Here is a 22,815-nt window from a genome sequence, read left to right on the forward strand (position 1 = left end):
ACATAACATACATTACAAAGTTGTATAACTTTGTAATGTGTGTTATTCTGTGAATAATTTTTTATCGCCGGACAACCCCTTTAACAAGCCTACAACTGGGCAGATAGGAACCAAATGATCTCTTTTTATAGCAGCCTTGGGACATGGGTGGAGTGCAGGCCAACAGGAGGTAGCCACCCCACCCCCCACATTCAACAGAAAAAAAAAATTGTCAGCACTCCCCCATAGTGCACAGGTCACAGAGCATGCCCACAAATCGGCCCCATACACAGAATAGCGTCTGGTGTTGATCGCGGTCTAACTGCTAAGACTAAATGCTACTAAAGAAGCTCAGGAAAGATGGCAGCTCCTGTAATAATGTACTAAAAAATTACAAAAAAAAAGTAGTCAGAAAACTGAGCATTTTTTTATTCTTTATCAACATTCAAGACACTAGTCTGATTGTTCAGGATTTGATTACCGGTGGCTGAAGAAGTTGGATACAGCCCTAGGGGGTGATGGAGAACTTGGATACACTCCATGGCCTATAACTGTATCCATATTTTCCAGGCAACCCTCCAGCGGCTCCAGTCATGCTCATCTCTATGCAGGAACAGTCAGTATCCGTCTCTGATCAGTAATAAAATTCTAGCCCATACATTCGATTTATATATCAAGGACTATGTACCCCAGGCCGGAGATCCATCAGGGATCACTTTCTTAAAAAAGGGATAATGAGGTTTTTGGGGGCCTTTAAAATTACAATTCATTATACCCAAAGTTGATTATGGATACCCAGGAAAGCCGAACAGAGAAAAGGGTGATGTATGTAAGCAATCTGTAATTCTGTAGTGTCCTTCAGGAGGACAATATGGCCCAGTCCTTGGTAACAGACCCAAGGATCTGCAGAAGTGTAGGAGTATGAGCCTCAGAGAAGGGTTGCCCAATAGACACATTGTCCCATACAGGACCCCTGGCCCTCCTGAAGATCCTGTGACCCCTTTAGTTTATATGGGCATGTGTTCAGAGATTGTTGTAGACATAAAGCAGATATAGGGGAAAGCAATAAACCACAGCAAGAGATACAGGAAAGTCTCCTCCGGGGTAACGTAACAATTCCATTTGGAAGTGGCATCAACAGGTTGTATTCACCGATGATCAGCTGTCCCATAGCACCATCAATGTGAATGAGAATATAGGGATATAACAGTACAATTAGGATGAGGTTTAAGGCTCAGCAATAGGGGTAGCTCTCGTCAGGTGCCGGCACATAACCCTGCCCCCAAGGAGTAGCCTTCCTCAGGGGTATTCACCGATGAGACATGGCACATAACCCTGCCGCCAAGGAGTAGCCTTCCTCAGGGGTAGTCAGTGTCACAGACTGAAGACAAAATATGAGACAGCGCTCCTCTTTATCACTCTTTTCCCTTTTGTACGCCATGTTGGGCTCCCTGTCGGAACAACCTCCTCTCCTGTTCTTGTCTGTCTGGGAGGGAGATCTTCACATAACTCACATAACATAAAAAAAAAGACAAATTCGGTCAGCTCTCCAAAAACACCATTCACACTAGACAGAAGCACGTTGCTGTGGCTGAAGTTGCAAACACAAAAAAATGGAACAGCTCACCGCAATAGCAAGATACAGACCCACTACAGACATGAAAATAGTTAATAGCAGCCCCCGCCCCCCCCCCCCCAACTGCCAAAAAAACTTCCACAAAAATAATGAGGCTCTTGGTTACCATTTGAAAATGGTGTAAACCACCCCACCACGCATGCCCAGAGCATAGGTGTATTTCATGCCATGGAGAGGCCATAGTACAGTGTAGGACTGCCCCGGTATGAGGCCACCGTAACGTGGTGGGGGGCTGCTTTTAACTATTTTTATGTCTGTAGTGGGTCTGTATCTTGCCATTGCAGGGAACAGGTTTACACCTGTACACACTCCTCTTCCATCTCCCCCCATTTTCAGGAGGTGGGCTACAAATTACTCTCTTTCTGGTACCGTGTACCCAGCTGCATCCACCGGAGGTTCCACCGGAGAACCTCAAGCATATGGAAGACCTCAAGGCACAATTACATGACCGTTCCTCTTACTTCTTCCGGACTTGGTTCTACTGGGACCAATTATCTGCGTTGTGTTCTGCGCCTTATCGGCGCTTGTAAAAGTGGAAAAAGTTCATAAAACGATATAACGATTACCCGGGCAGCCCCCCCACCGCTTCCCGATGCTTCCCCTCCACTTACTGGCTCGCTGCCGATGCATGGAATAACTGCAGCAGCGAACGGGGAACGAGGAGCAAACGAGCGCTGACAGCGCTCGTTTGCTCCTAAACATCGTCCCGTGTAATAGGGGCTTAAGGCACAAATAGTGCCGCAGCCACTCCTCTTTAATCCTCTCAGGGAGTAAGAACAATTGACAAACTCCTCAATTCCAACAATTCCAGGATCCTTGTCTTCCTTGACCTGCGCCCGATATCCTGTTATTGGAATAGAGGAGTTAGTGAAGATGACATCCTAGCTGCGATTTGTTTGGTGTAACGCAGATTTATTTCAGTCCATTCAGTCGTCATTCAGAAAAAACCTCTGTATATCGCACAATGGTTTTCCCACCACTTTCTAGGTTTATCAGGTCATTTATGGCTTCTTTGGTGACGCTTCTCTGTAATTACTTCTCTACAATGGACCTACAGCTCATACACCAGCAAGAGACAAAGGGCATATAGAGGAGCCCTATGAAGAAACAGTTCACGAAAGTCACAAACATACAATGAGGTAGATGCTATAAAAAAGGCGTAATACAGGCACCATCTTACATGTGGAAATAAACATTCACCTAGAAGTACTCACTGCCATTTACCCCAGGACTATAGCCATCAGTGAGTCTGCGCTCACTCTCAGTTACCCCAGTACTATAGACATCAGTCAGTCTGTGCTAGCTCTCAGTTACCCCAGGACTATAGCCATCAGTGAGTCTGCACTCGCTCTCAGTTACCCCAGTACTATAGACATCAGTCAGTCTGTGCTAGCTCTCAGTTACCCCAGGACTATAGCCATCAGTGAGTCTGCACTCGCTCTCAGTTACCCCAGGACTATAGCCATCAGTGAGTCTGCACTCGCTCTCAGTTACCCCAGGACTATAGCCATTAGTGAGTCTGCGCTCACTCTCAGTTACCCCAGGACTATAGACATCAGTCAGTCTGTGCTCGCTCTCAGTTACCCCAGTACTATAGCCATTAGTGAGTCTGCGCTCACTCTCAGTTACCCCAGGACTATAGCCATTAGTGAGTCTGCGCTCACTCTCAGTTACCCCAGGACTATAGACATCAGTCAGTCTGTGCTCGCTCTCAGTTACCCCAGTACTATAGACATCAGTGAGTCTGCGCTCACTCTCGGACAGGCATTGAGTCTTTCTTCCATTGATTCCTGTTGATCCTTATTGAAGCTTCAGAGTGAAATGTTCCTCCAGTGTCTCTAAATTATAAGTCACCTCACATGTGACTGTGCAGTCTCTGTCCGTCTCCTGTGCTGTGAAGGTGACTGTGGAGAAGCTTCCGGATCCGTCACACTTGTTCTGTACGTCACCATCTATAGGAAACATTCCTCTCCTCCAGAAGAACTCGGAACTATCTGCGTCACATCCCTCCACGTAACATGTGAGTGTGACCTCACCCCCCACCCGTGGACTCTCCGTCAGGCACTGGATGCCTCTGGTCTTCAGTGGAGTCCTCAGATGTCCTGCAGAGAGAGAAGAAAATGGAGGGTAAATTCTGCATCTTTTCCTTGACTGGGGGTTGGGCGCTATTACATGTAGGAAGTCTTTTACCAGGAGATCAGAAAATTAAGGGCCCTCATACATGGCCCAATCTGGGGCAGCAAGCAAGTGCCAACCTGTCAGGTCAGCGGTCGCTTGCCCCTTGTTCCCCAGTTGCTGTTGGCACTATTACATGCGCCGATAGCGAATGGGTGAGGGGGGGGGGGGCACTGGGGGCGGGTCTCAGACTGTCGCTATTTGCTTCAGAATTTTGGTTCCTGTTGTTCTGTGATCTATTACTTGAGGTGATTGTCGACTGGTAATCACCAAGATGGGTGACAACCTCTTTGGGGTTATGATAAAGCTAAAAGACAGATGTAAAGGACGACCTGAGGACATTTATATTATTCCGCTGGGAAGCAGTGAAACCCCATAAATGGTTAAGAAGGAATCCGGCCTGTGCCCATCACATGAGATTACATGGTATCGGTGGATAGGTGGTCACAGACTAATGCCAGAACCTAGAATGGAGGAAACACGACGTCCTGAAGGACATATGTCCGGACCGACCGCACCAGCTTCTACCATCACATGAGATTACATGGTATCGGTGGATAGGTGGTCACAGACTAATGCCAGAAGCTAGAATGGAGGAAACACGACATCCTGAAGGACATGTCCTCATAGACCGCACCAGCTTCTACCATCACGATCCAGTTGGTGGAGTCTCCCGTAATCACAGACATGCTGTTTCCCCCTTCATGTTATTCTGGTTATTTCTTAGTATATATCAGCCTAACAGAGAACTCCAGAGGTGAACGTTTATTTTGTGACAACTGTGTCTCCAAGGTATCCTATAGATCGTGCAGAATAAGGAGCTGAGCTCATGGTCCCTCCTCATCAGATTCCCATCCATACACTGATATCGGGGAATCTGACGGTACTTTCTGACTGGCGGCTCCTGAGTCATTGTCTCCATATGACTATGACTTACCTGGCTCTGGTTTTGGGCCTGCCGCTCCTGTTAACAGAGAAAGCAATGTGTGAGGAGATCTGATGTACACATGAGAATAGAGTCACAATCTTCAGATTTACGTATTAGTGTATAACAACCGCACTCAGAGTTCAGATATGATGCAGATATGATGCATTCATAGTAGTTAGTATACCCAATATTGGGTATACTAAGTACTATGAATGCATCATATCTGTTATAAAAAAAAAGCTGTACATGAATAAAAAGATGGCTAAATAAGCAAGAACTCTGGAGTTGAGTGCGGTTGTTATACACTAATACATGGTTATTTGGATCAACCAGCACCAGTAACAACGGTATGCATGTACATTATCCATCAATCTTCAGATCTACAGGAGACATATAGAGGAGCCGTGTAGACTGATCCGTGTGACCATACACTGCACTCTTACACCATATGTCACTTCTAGGTTGTACAGGGATCCTACCTGCAAGGAGTATTGTGCATTGCCTCTCATACACTTTCTTAGTGACAGAATGCATTGCCTCACAGCGGATGGCCGCCATATTGTCCTTGTCCCCCGGGGTGAACCTCAGGCTGCTGGTACAAGTACACAGAGAGTCCTTCCCGATCTCCGGATCTGATGTGGTGACGGCATGGCTGGGAAATGGGTTGAAGTCTTTGTACCATTTCACTTTAATGTCTGGTGTGAATCCTGATATGGTTACTGTACAGGTGGCGTCCTTCCCTGCGACAGGTCTGTCCGGCCGCACAGTTATGTCTGAGAATATCGGGACTTTATCTGTAAGAAGAGAGTAAGATTACTGCAGTCACCAGGGCACCATGGGGCCAGGACACATCACAAGCTAGCCGCCCCTGTACCCCTCCACCTGCTGTATACATGAAGAGTCAGTCACCAGGGCACCATGGGGCCAGGACACATCACAAGCTAGCCGCCTCTGTACCCCTCCACCTGCTGTATACATGAAGAGTCCGTCACCAGGACACCATGGGGCCAGGACACATCACAAGCTAGCCGCCCCTGTACCCCTCCACCTGCTGTATACATGAAGAGTCAGTCACCAGGGCACCATGGGGCCAGGACACATCACAAGCTAGCCGCCTCTGTCACCCTCCACCTGCTGTATACATGAAGAGTCAGTCACCAGGGCACCATGGGGCCAGGACACATCACAAGCTAGCCGCCTCTGTCACCCTCCACCTGCTGTATACATGAAGAGTCAGTCACCAGGACACCATGGGGCCAGGACACATCACAAGCTAGCCGCCTCTGTCACCCTCCACCTGCTGTATACATGAAGAGTCAGTCACCAGGACACCATGGGGCCAGGACACATCACAAGCTAGCCGCCTCTGTACCCCTCCACCTGCTGTATACATGAAGAGTCAGTCACCATGGGGCCAGGACACATCACAAGCTAGCCGCCTCTGTCACCCTCCACCTGCTGTATACATGAAGAGTCAGTCACCAGGACACCATGGGGCCAGGACACATCACAAGCTAGCCGCCTCTGTACCCCTCCACCTGCTGTATACATGAAGAGTCAGTCACCAGGACACCATGGGGCCAGGACACATCACAAGCTAGCCGCCCCTGTCACCCTCCACCTGCTGTATACATGAAGAGTCAGTCACCAGGGCACCATGGGGCCAGGATACATCACAAGCTAGCCGCCCCTGTACCCCTCCACCTGCTGTATACATGAAGAGTCAGTCACCAGGACACCATGGGGCCAGGACACATCACAAGCTAGCCGCCTCTGTCACCCTCCACCTGCTGTATACATGAAGAGTCGGGCACCATGGGGCCAGGACACATCACAAGCTAGCCGCCCCTGTCACCCTCCACCTGCTGTATACATGAAGAGTCAGTCACCAGGGCACCATGGGGCCAGGACACATCACAAGCTAGCCGCCTCTGTCACCCTCCACCTGCTGTATACATGAAGAGTCAGTCACCAGGACACCATGGGGCCAGGACACATCACAAGCTAGCCGCCTCTGTCACCCTCCACCTGCTGTATACATGAAGAGTCAGTCACCAGGGCACCATGGGGCCAGGACACATCACAAGCTAGCCGTCCCTGTACCCTCCACCTGCTGTATACATGAAGAGTCAGGCACCATGGGGCCAGGACACATCACAAGCTAGCCGCCCCTGTCACCCTCCACCTGCTGTATACATGAAGAGTCAGTCACCAGGACACCATGGGGCCAGGACACATCACAAGCTAGCCGCCTCTGTACCCCTCCACCTGCTGTATACATGAAGAGTCAGGCACCATGGGGCCAGGACACATCACAAGCTAGCTGCCCCTGTCACCCCTCCACCTGCTGTATATATGAAGAGTCAGTCACCAGGACACCATGGGGCCAGGACACATCACAAGCTAGCCGCCCCTGTCACCCCTCCACCTGCTGTATACATGAAGAGTCAGTCACCATGGGGCCAGGACACATCACAAGCTAGCCGCCCCTGTCACCCCTCCACCTGCTGTATACATGAAGAGTCAGTCACCAGGACACCATGGGGCCAGGACACATCACAAGCTAGCCGCCCCTGTACCCCTCCACCTGCTGTATACATGAAGAGTCAGTCATCAGGGCACCATGGGGCCAGGACACATCACAAGCTAGCCGCCCCTGTCACCCTCCACCTGCTGTATACATGAAGAGTCAGTCACCAGGGCACCATGGGGCCAGGATACATCACAAGCTAGCCGCCCCTGTCACCCTCCACCTGCTGTATCTTTAATGAGTCAGTCACCAGGACACCATGGGGCCAGGACACATCACAAGCTAGCCGCCTCTGTCACCCTCCACCTGCTGTATACATGAAGAGTCAGTCACCAGGGCACCATGGGGCCAGGACACATCACAAGCTAGCCGCCCCTGTCACCCTCCACCTGCTGTATACATGAAGAGTCAGTCATCAGGACACCATGGGGCCAGGACACATCACAAGCTAGCCGCCCCTGTACCCCTCCACCTGCTGTATACATGAAGAGTCAGTAACCAGGACACCATGGGGCCAGGACACATCACAAGCTAGCCGCCCCTGTACCCCTCCACCTGCTGTATCTTTAATGAGTCAGTCTGGATGGAACCTCAGACAGAAATCATTTGTGCTCTTTATATTTATATTGAGAAGCTTCCTAAATTAAATGCTGAAACCCACATAGACGGAACACAACAGAAGCGAGCACTAAAGAAGCAATCTATCCAGCTCCTTGAGTTACTAGCTGGACCCTTAAACAGTCTCAAGGACCCGCCAGGCCTCACGAGAACCCAGCATGGATCAGTCCATTAGCAGATACAGATATAAAGGTACGGGGTATATGTTAATATATTGCTTTCTTACCTGGAAGTGTTATGTATTGGCTTTTCCTGAGCGGCTCTCTCATGTCCTTGTGGATCACAGAGCAGGTGTAGGCCTTGGCGTAGTCCAGGGCGGTAGCAGTAAACCGCAGTGAGCAGGATACGGAGCCGTCCTTCTCGGGGATTTGCTTCTCTTGTCCCTTCTCCAGAGGTTTCTCCCCTCGTAACCACTGAACCTTTATGTCTTGTGGTTTAGCATTATCGACCTTACAGCGCAGAGTCACAGGCTGCCCATAGCTGGGGTCGTGGGGGTCACTGGTGATGTTACCAAGAATCGGAAACCCTGACACGGATGAGAAGACATTTTAATTCTATATCAAACGACGGACACACATACATTAAACCTTCACCTCTGTTCCCTTTATCTTTGGAGTTATAGGGTGTAGGCAGACCCCTCCTGCTTTATTATAATTTGTATGGTCTATCATGATAGCCGCGCTCCAATAATAGGTGACATAAGCAGCCACATCATAGGAAGAAAACGCTGCTTGTTGTGTTGGACTGTGGAGGAGCCCGTAGTCACATGAAACGTTCTGAATAGATTTGTGTTGGTGTTGTAAGCCACACAGAGGTCCGTCACCAAGAATATGAGACTCAGAAAAACCGTATGTCCGCAGCCCAAAGTACATGTATTCTGGGCTGTGAGCAGAAGCAATGTGCGGCCCCTTCTTTATTGCCAAGGATTCAGTCACTGACCATGGCAGAAGAAAGCTTTCTACCACAGATAGCGGAAGATGCCCCCCCCCCCCCCCCATAATAACCAGATGGTTCCTGGTACATGGCTGAGGGGATACTTACCTCTCAGGATCAGTCGGTGTTTCCTCACAATCGTCTTTCCTCTGTGAATCAGCTCCATCCGGTATTCCTCCTCATGACATCCGGGATCTGCCATAAACATCACCGCTACAGTTCCTTTGGATGTGTCGGACCCCGGATCTTTCTGAATATTTTCCCTGCACATTTCTGGTGGCATCCGAGTTATACCCTTATGCCAGGAGCACTGTATATCCATAGGGTACAGATCACTGACATCACAGGACAAGGTCACCATCTTATTATACTCAGGAGACGGAGGATCACAGCGAATCTCTGACACCTTAAGCTCAGAAACTGCAAGAGAGAACAAACAGATATATATATATATATATATATATATATATATACACAGAGACAATGGCATGTGTTGCCGGCTGTAGTTATTGTCGCTGCAGCTGTGTAGACTTTCTGGTTGGGATGTTGAGTTGACATGCACTCCTTACCCCCCACCCCCCATACCTGACCCTGCGGGGGACTTAGCTTCCAGATGTCAATCATGTAGAGAGGCGAAGACATTACAGCTTATCAGGAGCTTGGGAATCCTCTTTGACTCTTCTTCTACATTCTGGAAGCACAGGTACCAGGTGACCTGCCATTTTTCTACCAGGGTCAGTAGTTGGGAATGTGAATTAGTGTTGGCGCTATACAAATAATTACTTTTATTCCCTTTATGATCCCCTTTAGTAAATCTTCTGGCAGACTGTCCAGAGATACAAATTTAAGGAAGCTGCAAAGGAGCGGACACAGGACGTCATAGGTTACTATCCGCTATCCTGGGAATCTGTAAAGCATACTGGCATGGTCAGGCTCCTACCCATAGGCTGCTCACAAAGAGGACATGTAGGAGCTGCTCACTGCCGTCATGGCCGTCTGGTTAGAGAGCTGTGCTGAGACTGAATAGCGAATGAACAGCAAATACTAGAAATACACTGGATTTTATATTTCCTGGATGTAGGGCTATATATAATTTCCACTTTTCTACTCACCCAGATCTTCTAGCGTCCATGTGGCCGTTCTCGGGGCTCCAGTACTTTCATGTCTCACCTCACATGTGAACGTCTTTCCCATATCCGCCATAGTTGTGGAGTATTTGATGGAGCTGGTGACGTGGTAGAGACCAGAATCATCTTTGAGGTGGTCAGTGACTCTAGGGTCAGGGTCCAGGGTCTCTCTATCTTTGTACCATGTTATCCTTATAGGTTTTGGGTAAAATGAGTGAATCTTACAGGACAGAATCATTGTGTCCCCCACGTAGATCTTGTCCCTTGCATTGGGCTTGTCCACTGACTGCTTAATGGGATCCAGCACAGGAACAGCTGAGGGAAGACGAGACGGAGTCATAAGAAACCCACGTAGCTTTACTGATCATTCAAGTCTCCGCATGGTAATACTCCCTTACATGTCAGATTACTATATACTACAGTGTATACCCCTGGAATATAATGGTTGAGAGTCTTACAAGCCATGATTTCTCTGTAGGTAGCTGTCATGTAAGTCAATGACCCGTTAAAGGGCTCTGAAATATGGCGAGAGATATTGGCCAGTCCAGAGACCCCCGTCTGTAGACAGACCGTGTCTTGTATGGTGAGACTGCACCATCCTGCATCCTATGCAGTGGCGGTCTTTGGGGGCGATCGCTTGGGGCCCCCAACATCCAGGGGGGCCCCCACGCCCCGCTCTTGTGCTCAAGACCGCTGGACAGGGCCGCTGCCCCGCTCACTGCTGCCATCTGAACTGTAACTATGAGCACTCGTAATGAGCGCTCATAGTTACATACAGCAGCACTGACAGGGCGGGAGACATTGGCCCCCTTCCTGTCAGTCACTCTTGTGGCTGCAGGAAGGGTTTTCCCTGCGGTCACAAGTGGCAGCTTTGTCCTTGTGGTGCCGGCGCTCCAGTGACATCACTGGAGCATCGGCGCCAGGACAAGGGGAGTGCGGTCTCTTGTGATCGCAGGGAAAACCCTTCCTGCGGCCACAAGAGTGAAGAGAAGAGGAGACGCCCGGAACCAGGTAAGTATAAGTTTGTTTGATTGTGTTATATACTATATGGGAGGGGGAGCACACAGGGGTCTGTTTAACTGGGGGAGCGCACACGGGGGTCTATATAAATGGGGGGAGCACACAGGGGGCTATGTAACAGGGTGAACACACAGGGGGGCTATAGACTACTGGGGCTTCACAGAGGGGTCTATATACTACTGGGGGCAGCACACAGGGGGCCTATATACTACTTGGGGCAGCAGAATGGGGTCTATATACAACTTGGAGAGCACACAGGAGGTCTATATCCAAGTGGGGGAGCACACAGGGGGGCTATATACTACTGGGGGAGCCCACAGGGGTCTATATACTACTGGTGGGGCACACAGGGGTCTATATACTACTGGGGGAACATACAGGGGGTCTATATACTACTTGTGAGACACACAGGTGGTCTATAAATAACTGGGGGAGCACACGGGTCTGTATACTACTGGGCAGCACACAAGGGGTCTATATAATACTGGTGGGACACACAGGAGGTCTATATACTACTGGGGGAACCACACAGGGGGTTTATATACTACTGGAGGAGCACACAGGGGTCTTTATCCAAGTGGGGGAGCACACAGGAGGTCTATATCCAAGTGGGGGAGCACACAGGGGGAGCTAAATACCCCTGAGGGAGCACACAGGGGGCCTATTTACTAGTGGGGGAGCACACAGGGGGTATATACAACTGGGGGCAGCACACAGGGGGTCTATATACAACTGGGGCAGCACACAGGAGGTCTATATACTTCTGGGGGAGCACAAGGGGGGCTATATATAACTGGGGGAACACACAGGGGTCTATATACTACTGGGGGAAGCAAACAAGGGGTATATACTACTGGGGGCAGGACACAAGGGGTATATAGTATTGGGGCAGCACACAAGGAGTATATATTACTGGCGGTAGCGCACAAGGGGTATATACTACTGGGGGCAACACACAGCGGTCTATTGTTTTGGAACGCGTGTCGAGGGGGGGGCCCCAGACATAACTTCGCTTGGGGCCCCAGAAATGCCAAGACCGCCCCTGATCCTATGTATTATATATGGAGGTGTTACATAGGCATGGCATATATAACAAACTGCCTTGGTGGCTCAGGAGTCAGGCGGACACTGGACGCAATTCATTATAACTAATAGAGGATGGTGAACCTGACAGTGGCGAGGAATTCCCTCCCACTGGGGGCAGGCGGGCCGGCCTCCAGTCGTGAGCACCGGACGGTTTCCGTGCATAGAAGGACGCCGTGCACGGGAACGGGGCCTCGGTCCGAAAAACGCACCGCGGCACCAGCTTCCCCGTGCCGGCGCCGTTCGATAGATGGGTTCAGGTTAAAGAGGATGTACCGGGTGGTACATCCTCTTTAATACACTGTGACTTTGTAATTGTATTTGTATCTATACTGTGAACGACTTGTTTACACAAAAAGACTCGAGAACGATTAACAATGATTATGAGGTCAGCGAAAAAGATGGCATCAACAACATACAAATGAAATTTTTTTTAGTAATTTGATCCTTGCTGCATTTACAGATAATCAATTGAGCAATTTTTTGCATGATAATCAGCCCATGTAAAAGTCTTGTAACCCTGCAGCATGCGGATCCTGAGCCTGATACGCTATTAGCATTGGGTTAGACATGATGTCTGGGGCAGGAGCGCGGCCGCTTCTGTACACCTACAGTTCCCAGCACAGCCACTGGGGACAGCAGAGGGGCCAAGTCACCCCTTACTGCTGCCAGTCTATGAAAACATAAGGAAGATTTTTTTTTTAACTCTTTAATAACCTCCCAGCCCGAAATGGCCTAATTGACCCTGCGCCAAATTTCAATTTTGCATTTACGTTTTTTCCCCCTCGTCTTCTAATAACTATAGCGCTTTTATTACTCCATCTACTGAGGCAGGTAAGGGCTTGTTGTTGTTTTCAGGAAGACAATGTAATGGCGCCTTTTAATCTAACCTAGAATGTATAATGGAACCCCAAAAATATTATTTATTGGGTGAAATTAGAACAAATTGCAATTCTGTAACTTTTGGGGGGTCCCGTGTCTACCTAATGCAATAAAACCCACCTGATACCTTTACTCCTTACATCAACAATGTGCAGGTTTTTGTAGCTTTTCTAATGTTTTACTATTTTTTTTTGCCAGTAACATTTTTTTGACAATTATTATGATTAAGATTGCCCTATTATGACTGTTGTAATGCTTTTATTTTTGTCACTTATGGGGATGTATGGGGCGTCATTTTTTGCGCTATGATGTGAAAATTTAAACACCTAAAAAGTGTTTTCTGCATGTAGTAGTTTGCGTTATCTTAAGGGAAATAGACCCCCATCCCGTTTCCAAAATCCTTGTTTCCCGTTTTCCCCTGTACATCTCACCTGTAATGTCCTCATACCCCCTGTACATCTCACCTGTAATGTCCTCATACCCCCCTGTACATCTCACCTGTAATATCCTCATACCCCTCCTGTACATCTCACCTGTAATGTCCTCATACCCCTCTGTACATCTCACCTGTAATGTCCTCATACCCCCTGTACATCTCACCTGTAATGTCCTCATACCCCCCTGTACATCTCACCTGTAATGTCCTCATACCCCCTGTACATCTCACCTGTAATGTCCTCATACCCCCCTGTACATCTCACCTGTAATATCCTCATACCCCCTGTACATCTCACCTGTAATGTCCTCATACCCCTGTACATCTCACCTGTAATGTCCTCATACCCCCTGTACATCTCACCTGTAATGTCCTCATACCCCCCTGTACATCTCACCTGTAATGTCCTCATACCCCTTTACATCTCACCTGTAATATCCTCACACCCCCCTGTACATCTCACCTGTAATGTCCTCATAGCCCCTGTACATCTCACCTGTAATATCCTCATACCCCCCTGTACATCTCACCTGTAATGTCCTCATACCCCCGTACATCTCACCTGTAATGTCCTCACACCCCCGTACATCTCACCTGTAATGTCCTCATACCCCTGTACATCTCACCTGTAATGTCCTCATACCCCTGTACATCTCACCTGTAATGTCCTCATACCCCCCTGTACATCTCACCTGTAATGTTCTCATACCCCCCTGTACATCTCACCTGTAATGTCCTCACACCCCTGTACATCTCACCTGTAATGTCCTCGTACCCCCCTGTACATCTCACCTGTAATGTCCTCATACCCCCTGTACATCTCACCTGTAATGTCCTCATACCCCTGTACAACTCACCTGTAATATCCTCATACCCCCTGTACACCTCACCTGTAATGTCCTCACACCCCTGTACATCTCACCTGTAATATCCTCATACCCCCTGTACATCTCACATGTAATGTCCTCATACCCTCCTGTACATCTCACCTGTAATGTCCTCATACCCCCTGTACATCTCACCTGTAATGTCCTCATACCCCTGTACATCTCACCTGTAATGTCCTCATACCCCCCAGTACATCTCACCTGTAATGTCCTCATAGCCCCCCCAGTACATCTCACCTGTAATATCCTTATACCCCCCAGTACATCTCACCTGTAATATCCTCATAGCCCCCCCAGTACATCTCACCTGTAATATCCTTATACCCCCAGTACATCTCACCTGTAATGTCCTCATACCCCTGTACATCTCACCTGTAATGTCCTCATACCCCCTGTACATCTCACCTGTAATGTCCTCACACCCTCTGTACATCTCACCTGTAATATCCTCATACCCCCCTGTACATCTCACCTGTAATGTCCTCATACCCCCTGTACATCTCACCTGTAATGTCCTCATACCCCCCTGTACATCTCACCTGTAATGTCCTCATACCCCTGTACATCTCACCTGTAATGTCCTCATACCCCCTGTACATCTCACCTGTAGTGTCCTCATACCCCCTGTACATCTCACCTGTAGTGTCCTCATACCCCTGTACATCTCACCTGTAGTGTCCTCATACCCCCTGTACATCTCACCTGTAGTGTCCTCATACCCCCCTGTACATCTCACCTGTAATGTCTTCATACCCCTGTACATCTCACCTGTAATGTCCTCATACCCCTCCTGTACATCTCACCTGTAATGTCCTCATACCCCCCTGTACATCTCACCTGTAATGTCCTCATACCCCTGTACATCTCACCTGTAATGTCCTCATACCCCCCTGTACATCTCACCTGTAATGTCCTCATACCCCCTGTACATCTCACCTGTAGTGTCCTCATACCCCTGTACATCTCACCTGTAATGTCCTCATACCCCCTGTACATCTCACCTGTAATATCCTCATACCCCCTGTACATCTCACCTGTAATGTCCTCATACCCCCTGTACATCTCACCTGTAGTGTCCTCATACCCCCTGTACATCTCACCTGTAATGTCCTCATACCCCCCTGTACATCTCACCTGTAATGTCCTCATACCCCTCCTGTACATCTCACCTGTAATATCCTCATACCCCTGTACATCTCACCTGTAATGTCCTCATACCCCCCTGTACATCTCACCTGTAATGTCCTCATACCCCTGTACATCTCACCTGTAATGTCCTCATACCCCTGTACATCTCACCTGTAATGACCTCATACCCCCCTGTACATCTCACCTGTAATATCCTCATACCCCTGTACATCTCACCTGTAATGTCCTCATACCCCCCTGTACATCTCACCTGTAATGTCCTCATACCCCTGTACATCTCACCTGTAATATCCTCATACCTTCAGTACATCTCACCTGTAATGTCCTCATACCCCTCTGTACATCTCACCTGTAATGTCCTCACACCCCTGTACATCTCACCTGTAATATCCTCATACCCCCCTGTACATCTCACCTGTAATGTCCTCATACCCCCCTGTACATCTCACCTGTAATGTCCTCATACCCCCTGTACATCTCACCTGTAATGTCCTCATACCCCTGTACATCTCACCTGTAATATCCTCATACCCCTGTACATCTCACCTGTAATGTCCTCATACCCCCTGTACATCTCACCTGTAATGTCCTCATACCCCCAGTACATCTCACCTGTAATGTCCTCATACCCCTCTGTACATCTCACCTGTAATATCCTCATACCCCTGTACATCTCACCTGTAATATCCTCATACCCCCCTGTACATCTCACCTGTAATATCCTCATACCCCCAGTACATCTGACCTGTAATGTCCTCATACCCCTGTACATCTCACCTGTAATGTCCTCATACCCCCCCCTGTACATCTCACCTGTAATGTCCTCATAGCCCTGTACATCTCACCTGTAATGTCCTCATACCCCTGTACATCTCACCTGTAATGTCCTCATACCCCCTGTACATCTCACCTGTAATGTCCTCATACCCCTCTGTACATCTCACCTGTAATATCCTCATACCCCTGTACATCTCACCTGTAATATCCTCATACCCCCAGTACATCTCACCTGTAATGTCCTCATACCCCTGTACATCTCACCTGTAATATCCTCATACCCCCTGTACATCTCACCTGTAATATCCTCATACCCCCTGTACATCTCACCTGTAATGTCCTCATACCCCCTGTACATCTCACCTGTAATGTCCTCATACCCCCTGTACATCTCACCTGTAATATCCTCATAGCCCCTGTACATCTCACCTGTAATGTCCTCATACCCCCTGTACATCTCACCTGTAATGTCCTCATACCCCTCCCTGTACATCTCACCTGTAATGTCCTCATACCCCTCCTGTACATCTCACCTGTAATGTCCTCATACCCCCTGTACATCTCACCTGTAATGTCCTCATACCCCTTTACATCTCACCTGTAATATCCTCATACCCCCCTGTACATCTCACCTGTAATGTCCTCATAGCCCCTGTACATCTCACCTGTAATATCCTCATACCCCCAGTACATCTCACCTGTAATGTCCTCATACCCCTGTACATCTCACCTGTAATATCCTCATACCCCCTGTACATCTCACCTGTAATATCCTCATACCCCCCTGTACATCTCACCTGTAATGTCCTCATACCCCCTGTACATCTCACCTGTAATGTCCTCATACCCCTGTACATCTCACCTGTAATGTCCTCATACCCCCTGTACATCTCACCTGTAATGTCCTCATACCTCTCCTGTACATCTCACCTGTAATGTCCTCATACCCCCCTGTACATCTCACCTGTAATGTCCTCATACCCCCCTGTACATCTCACCTGTAATATCCTCATACCCCCTGTACATCTCACCTGTAATGTCCTCATACCCCTGTACATCTCACCTGTAATGTCCTCATACCCCTCCTGTACATCTCACCTGTAATGTCCTCATACCCCCTGTACATCTCACCTGTAATGTCCTCATACCCCCGTACATCTCACCTGTAATGTCCTCATACCCCTGTACATCTCACCTGTAATGTCCTCATACCCCTGTACATCTCACCTGTAATGTCCTCATACCCCTCTGTACATCTCACCTGTAATGTCCTCATACCCCCGTACATCTCACCTGTAATGTCCTCATACCCCCTGTACATCTCACCTGTAATATCCTCATACCCCTGTACATCTCACCTGTAATGTCCTCATACCCCCCTGTACATCTCACCTGTAATGTCCTCATACCCCCAGTACATCTCACCTGTAATGTCCTCATACCCCTCTGTACATCTCACCTGTAATATCCTCATACCCCTGTACATCTCACCTGTAATATCCTCATACCCCCAGTACATCTCACCTGTAATGTCCTCATACCCCTGTACATCTCACCTGTAATGTCCTCATACCCCCCTGTACATCTCACCTGTAATGTCCTCATAGCCCTGTACATCTCACCTGTAATGTCCTCATACCCTCCTGTACATCTCACCTGTAATGTCCTCATACCCCTGTACATCTCACCTGTAATGTCCTCATACCCCTGTACATCTCACCTGTAATGTCCTCATACCCCTGTACATCTCACCTGTAATGTCCTCATACCCCCTGTACATCTCACCTGTAATGTCCTCATACCCCTCTGTACATCTCACCTGTAATATCCTCATACCCCTGTACATCTCACCTGTAATATCCTCATACCCCCAGTACATCTCACCTGTAATGTCCTCATACCCCTGTACATCTCACCTGTAATATCCTCATACCCCCTGTACATCTCACCTGTAATATCCTCATACCCCCCTGTACATCTCACCTGTAATGTCCTCATACCCCCTGTATATCTCACCTGTAATGTCCTCATACCCCTCCCTGTACATCTCACCTGAAATGTCCTCATACCCCTCCTGTACATCTCACCTGTAATGTCCTCATACCCCCAGTACATCTCACCTGTAATGTCCTCATACCCCTCTGTACATCTCACCTGTAATATCCTCATACCCCTGTACATCTCACCTGTAATATCCTCATACCCCCTGTACATCTCACCTGTAATATCCTCATACCCCCAGTACATCTGACCTGTAATGTCCTCATACCCCTGTACATCTCACCTGTAATGTCCTCATACCCCCCCCTGTACATCTCACCTGTAATGTCCTCATAGCCCTGTACATCTCACCTGTAATGTCCTCATACCCCTGTACATCTCACCTGTAATGTCCTCATACCCCCTGTACATCTCACCTGTAATGTCCTCATACCCCTCTGTACATCTCACCTGTAATATCCTCATACCCCTGTACATCTCACCTGTAATATCCTCATACCCCCAGTACATCTCACCTGTAATGTCCTCATACCCCTGTACATCTCACCTGTAATATCCTCATACCCCCTGTACATCTCACCTGTAATATCCTCATACCCCCTGTACATCTCACCTGTAATGTCCTCATACCCCCTGTACATCTCACCTGTAATGTCCTCATACCCCCTGTACATCTCACCTGTAATATCCTCATAGCCCCTGTACATCTCACCTGTAATGTCCTCATACCCCCCTGTACATCTCACCTGTAATGTCCTCATACCCCTCCCTGTACATCTCACCTGTAATGTCCTCATACCCCTCCTGTACATCTCACCTGTAATGTCCTCATACCCCCTGTACATCTCACCTGTAATGTCCTCATACCCCTTTACATCTCACCTGTAATATCCTCATACCCCCCTGTACATCTCACCTGTAATGTCCTCATAGCCCCTGTACATCTCACCTGTAATATCCTCATACCCCCAGTACATCTCACCTGTAATGTCCTCATACCCCTGTACATCTCACCTGTAATATCCTCATACCCCCTGTACATCTCACCTGTAATATCCTCATACCCCCCTGTACATCTCACCTGTAATGTCCTCATACCCCCTGTACATCTCACCTGTAATGTCCTCATACCCCTGTACATCTCACCTGTAATGTCCTCATACCCCCTGTACATCTCACCTGTAATGTCCTCATACCTCTCCTGTACATCTCACCTGTAATGTCCTCATACCCCCCTGTACATCTCACCTGTAATGTCCTCATACCCCCCTGTACATCTCACCTGTAATATCCTCATACCCCCTGTACATCTCACCTGTAATGTCCTCATACCCCCTGTACATCTCACCTGTAATGTCCTCATACCCCTCCTGTACATCTCACCTGTAATGTCCTCATACCCCCTGTACATCTCACCTGTAATGTCCTCATACCCCCGTACATCTCACCTGTAATGTCCTCACACCCCTGTACATCTCACCTGTAATGTCCTCATACCCCTGTACATCTCACCTGTAATGTCCTCATACCCCTCTGTACATCTCACCTGTAATGTCCTCATACCCCCGTACATCTCACCTGTAATGTCCTCATACCCCTGTACATCTCACCTGTAATATCCTCATACCCCTGTACATCTCACCTGTAATGTCCTCATACCCCCCTGTACATCTCACCTGTAATGTCCTCATACCCCCAGTACATCTCATCTGTAATGTCCTCATACCCCTCTGTACATCTCACCTGTAATATCCTCATACCCCTGTACATCTCACCTGTAATATCCTCATACCCCCAGTACATCTCACCTGTAATGTCCTCATACCCCTGTACATCTCACCTGTAATGTCCTCATACCCCCCCTGTACATCTCACCTGTAATGTCCTCATAGCCCTGTACATCTCACCTGTAATGTCCTCATACCCTCCTGTACATCTCACCTGTAATGTCCTCATACCCCTGTACATCTCACCTGTAATGTCCTCATACCCCTGTACATCTCACCTGTAATGTCCTCATACCCCTGTACATCTCACCTGTAATGTCCTCATACCCCCTGTACATCTCACCTGTAATGTCCTCATACCCCTCTGTACATCTCACCTGTAATATCCTCATACCCCTGTACATCTCACCTGTAATATCCTCATACCCCCAGTACATCTCACCTGTAATGTCCTCATACCCCTGTACATCTCACCTGTAATATCCTCATACCCCCTGTACATCTCACCTGTAATATCCTCATACCCCCCTGTACATCTCACCTGTAATGTCCTCATACCCCCTGTATATCTCACCTGTAATGTCCTCATACCCCTCCCTGTACATCTCACCTGAAATGTCCTCATACCCCTCCTGTACATCTCACCTGTAATGTCCTCATACCCCCAGTACATCTCACCTGTAATATCCTCATACCCCCTGTACATCTCACCTGTAATGTCCTCATACCCCCTGTACATCTCACCTGTAATGTCCTCATAGCCCCTGTACATCTCACCTGTAATATCCTCATACCCCTGTACATCTCACCTGTAATATCCTCATACCCCCTGTACATCTCACCTGTAATATCCTCATACCCCCCTGTACATCTCACCTGTAATGTCCTCATACCCCCCTGTACATCTCACCTGTAATGTCCTCATACCCCCTGTACATCTCACCTGTAATGTCCTCATACCCCTCCTGTACATCTCACCTGTAATGTCCTCATACCCCCTGTACATCTCACCTGTAATGTCCTCATACCCCCGTACATCTCACCTGTAATGTCCTCACACCCCCCTGTACATCTCATCTGTAATGTCCTCATACCCCCTGTACATCTCACTTGTAATGTCCTCATACCCCCTGTACATCTCACCTGTAATGTCCTCATACCCCTCTGTACATCTCACCTGTAATGTCCTCATACCCCCCTGTACATCTCACCTGTAATATCCTCATACCCCCCCTGTACATCTCACCTGTAGTGTCCTCATACCCCCTGTACATGTCACCTGTAATGTCCTCATACCCCCTGTACATCTCACCTGTAATGTCCTCATACCCCTCCTGTACATCTCACCTGTAATGTCCTCATACCCCTCTGTACATCTCACCTGTAATGTCCTCATACCCCTGTACATCTCACCTGTAATGTCCTCATACCCCTGTACATCTCACCTGTAATGTCCTCATACCCCCCTGTACATCTCACCTGTAATATCCTCATACCCCCCTGTACATCTCACCTGTAGTGTCCTCATACCCCCTGTACATGTCACCTGTAATGTCCTCATACCCCCCTGTACATCTCACCTGTAATGTCCTCATACACCTCCTGTACATCTCACCTGTAATGTCCTCATACACCCCTGTACATCTCACCTGTAATGTCCTCATACCTCCTGTACATCTCACCTGTAGTGTCCTCATACCCCCCTGTACATCTCACCTGTAATATCCTCATACCCCCCTGTACATCTCACCTGTAGTGTCCTCATACCCCCTGTACATGTCACCTGTAATGTCCTCATACCCCCCTGTACATCTCACCTGTAATGTCCTCATACACCTCCTGTACATCTCACCTGTAATGTCCTCATAGCCCTGTACATCTCACCTGTAATGTCCTCATACCCCTGTACATCTCACCTGTAATGTCCTCATACCCCTGTACATCTCACCTGTAATGTCCTCATACCCCCCTGTACATCTCACCTGTAATGTCCTCATACCCCTGTACATCTCACCTGTAATGTCCTCATACCCCCCTGTACATCTCACCTGTAATGTCCTCATACCCCCCTGTACATCTCACCTGTAATGTCCTCATACCCCTCCTGTACATCTCACCTGTAATGTCCTCATACCCCCCTGTACATCTCACCTGTAATATCCTCATACCCCCCTGTACATCTCACCTGTAATGTCCTCATACCCCCTGTACATCTCACCTGTAGTGTCCTCATACCCCCTGTACATGTCACCTGTAATGTCCTCATACCCCCCTGTACATCTCACCTGTAATATCCTCATACCCCCCTGTACATCTCACCTGTAATGTCCTCATACCCCCCTGTACATCTCACCTGTAATGTCCTCATACCCCCCTGTACATCTCACCTGTAATGTCCTCATACCCCCTGTACATCTCACCTGTAATGTCCTCATACCCCCCTGTACATCTCACCTGTAATGTCCTCATACCTCCTGTACATCTCACCTGTAATGTCCTCATACCCCTCTGTACATCTCACCTGTAATGTCCTCACACCCCTGTACATCTCACCTGTAATGTCCTCATACCCCCTGTACATCTCACCTGTAATGTCCTCATACCTCTCCTGTACATCTCACCTGTAACCTTCAGTTGCAGCTCTTGTTCTGCCTGTGTATCTGTCGGAGGGTGATAGGTTCTACAGACGTATCTGACCGTATCTTCCGTCACATGTGGTCTTATAATTAGGGCACTCTGGAAGCTGTAGGACTTGTCATCGAGCTCGTCCTCTGTCACATTGTGGACACCATCTTTTTTCTTGGCCTCCTCATTAGACTTCCAGGTTACGATCTCCGTCTCCTGGTTCTTCTGGTCCTTCTTCAGCCACGTTATATGTAGAGGCTTGGGTTTAAAACCATTTATGGGACAAGTCAGCGTCATGGGCT

At 48.4% G+C, this 22,815-nt stretch overlaps 1 protein-coding gene across 1 annotated transcript in view; it reads right to left on the reverse strand.

Moving 5' to 3' along the window:
* Positions 1–393: 393 nt before the first annotated feature.
* Positions 394–22,815, reverse strand: part of LOC138787808 (uncharacterized) — a 150,137-nt gene continuing 127,715 nt past the window's right edge. The window contains exons 11-12 of the mRNA XM_069964992.1: positions 4,728–4,754; positions 394–3,717 (exon numbers count right to left, since the gene is read on the reverse strand). Coding sequence (XP_069821093.1) covers positions 3,416–3,717; positions 4,728–4,754 — 329 coding nt within the window. The 3' untranslated portion in view covers positions 394–3,415. The remainder of the gene's footprint in view (positions 3,718–4,727; positions 4,755–22,815) is intronic.

The sequence above is a fragment of the Dendropsophus ebraccatus genome, chromosome 4 (assembly GCF_027789765.1).
Source record: "Dendropsophus ebraccatus isolate aDenEbr1 chromosome 4, aDenEbr1.pat, whole genome shotgun sequence".
Lineage (NCBI taxonomy): Eukaryota > Metazoa > Chordata > Amphibia > Anura > Hylidae > Dendropsophus > Dendropsophus ebraccatus.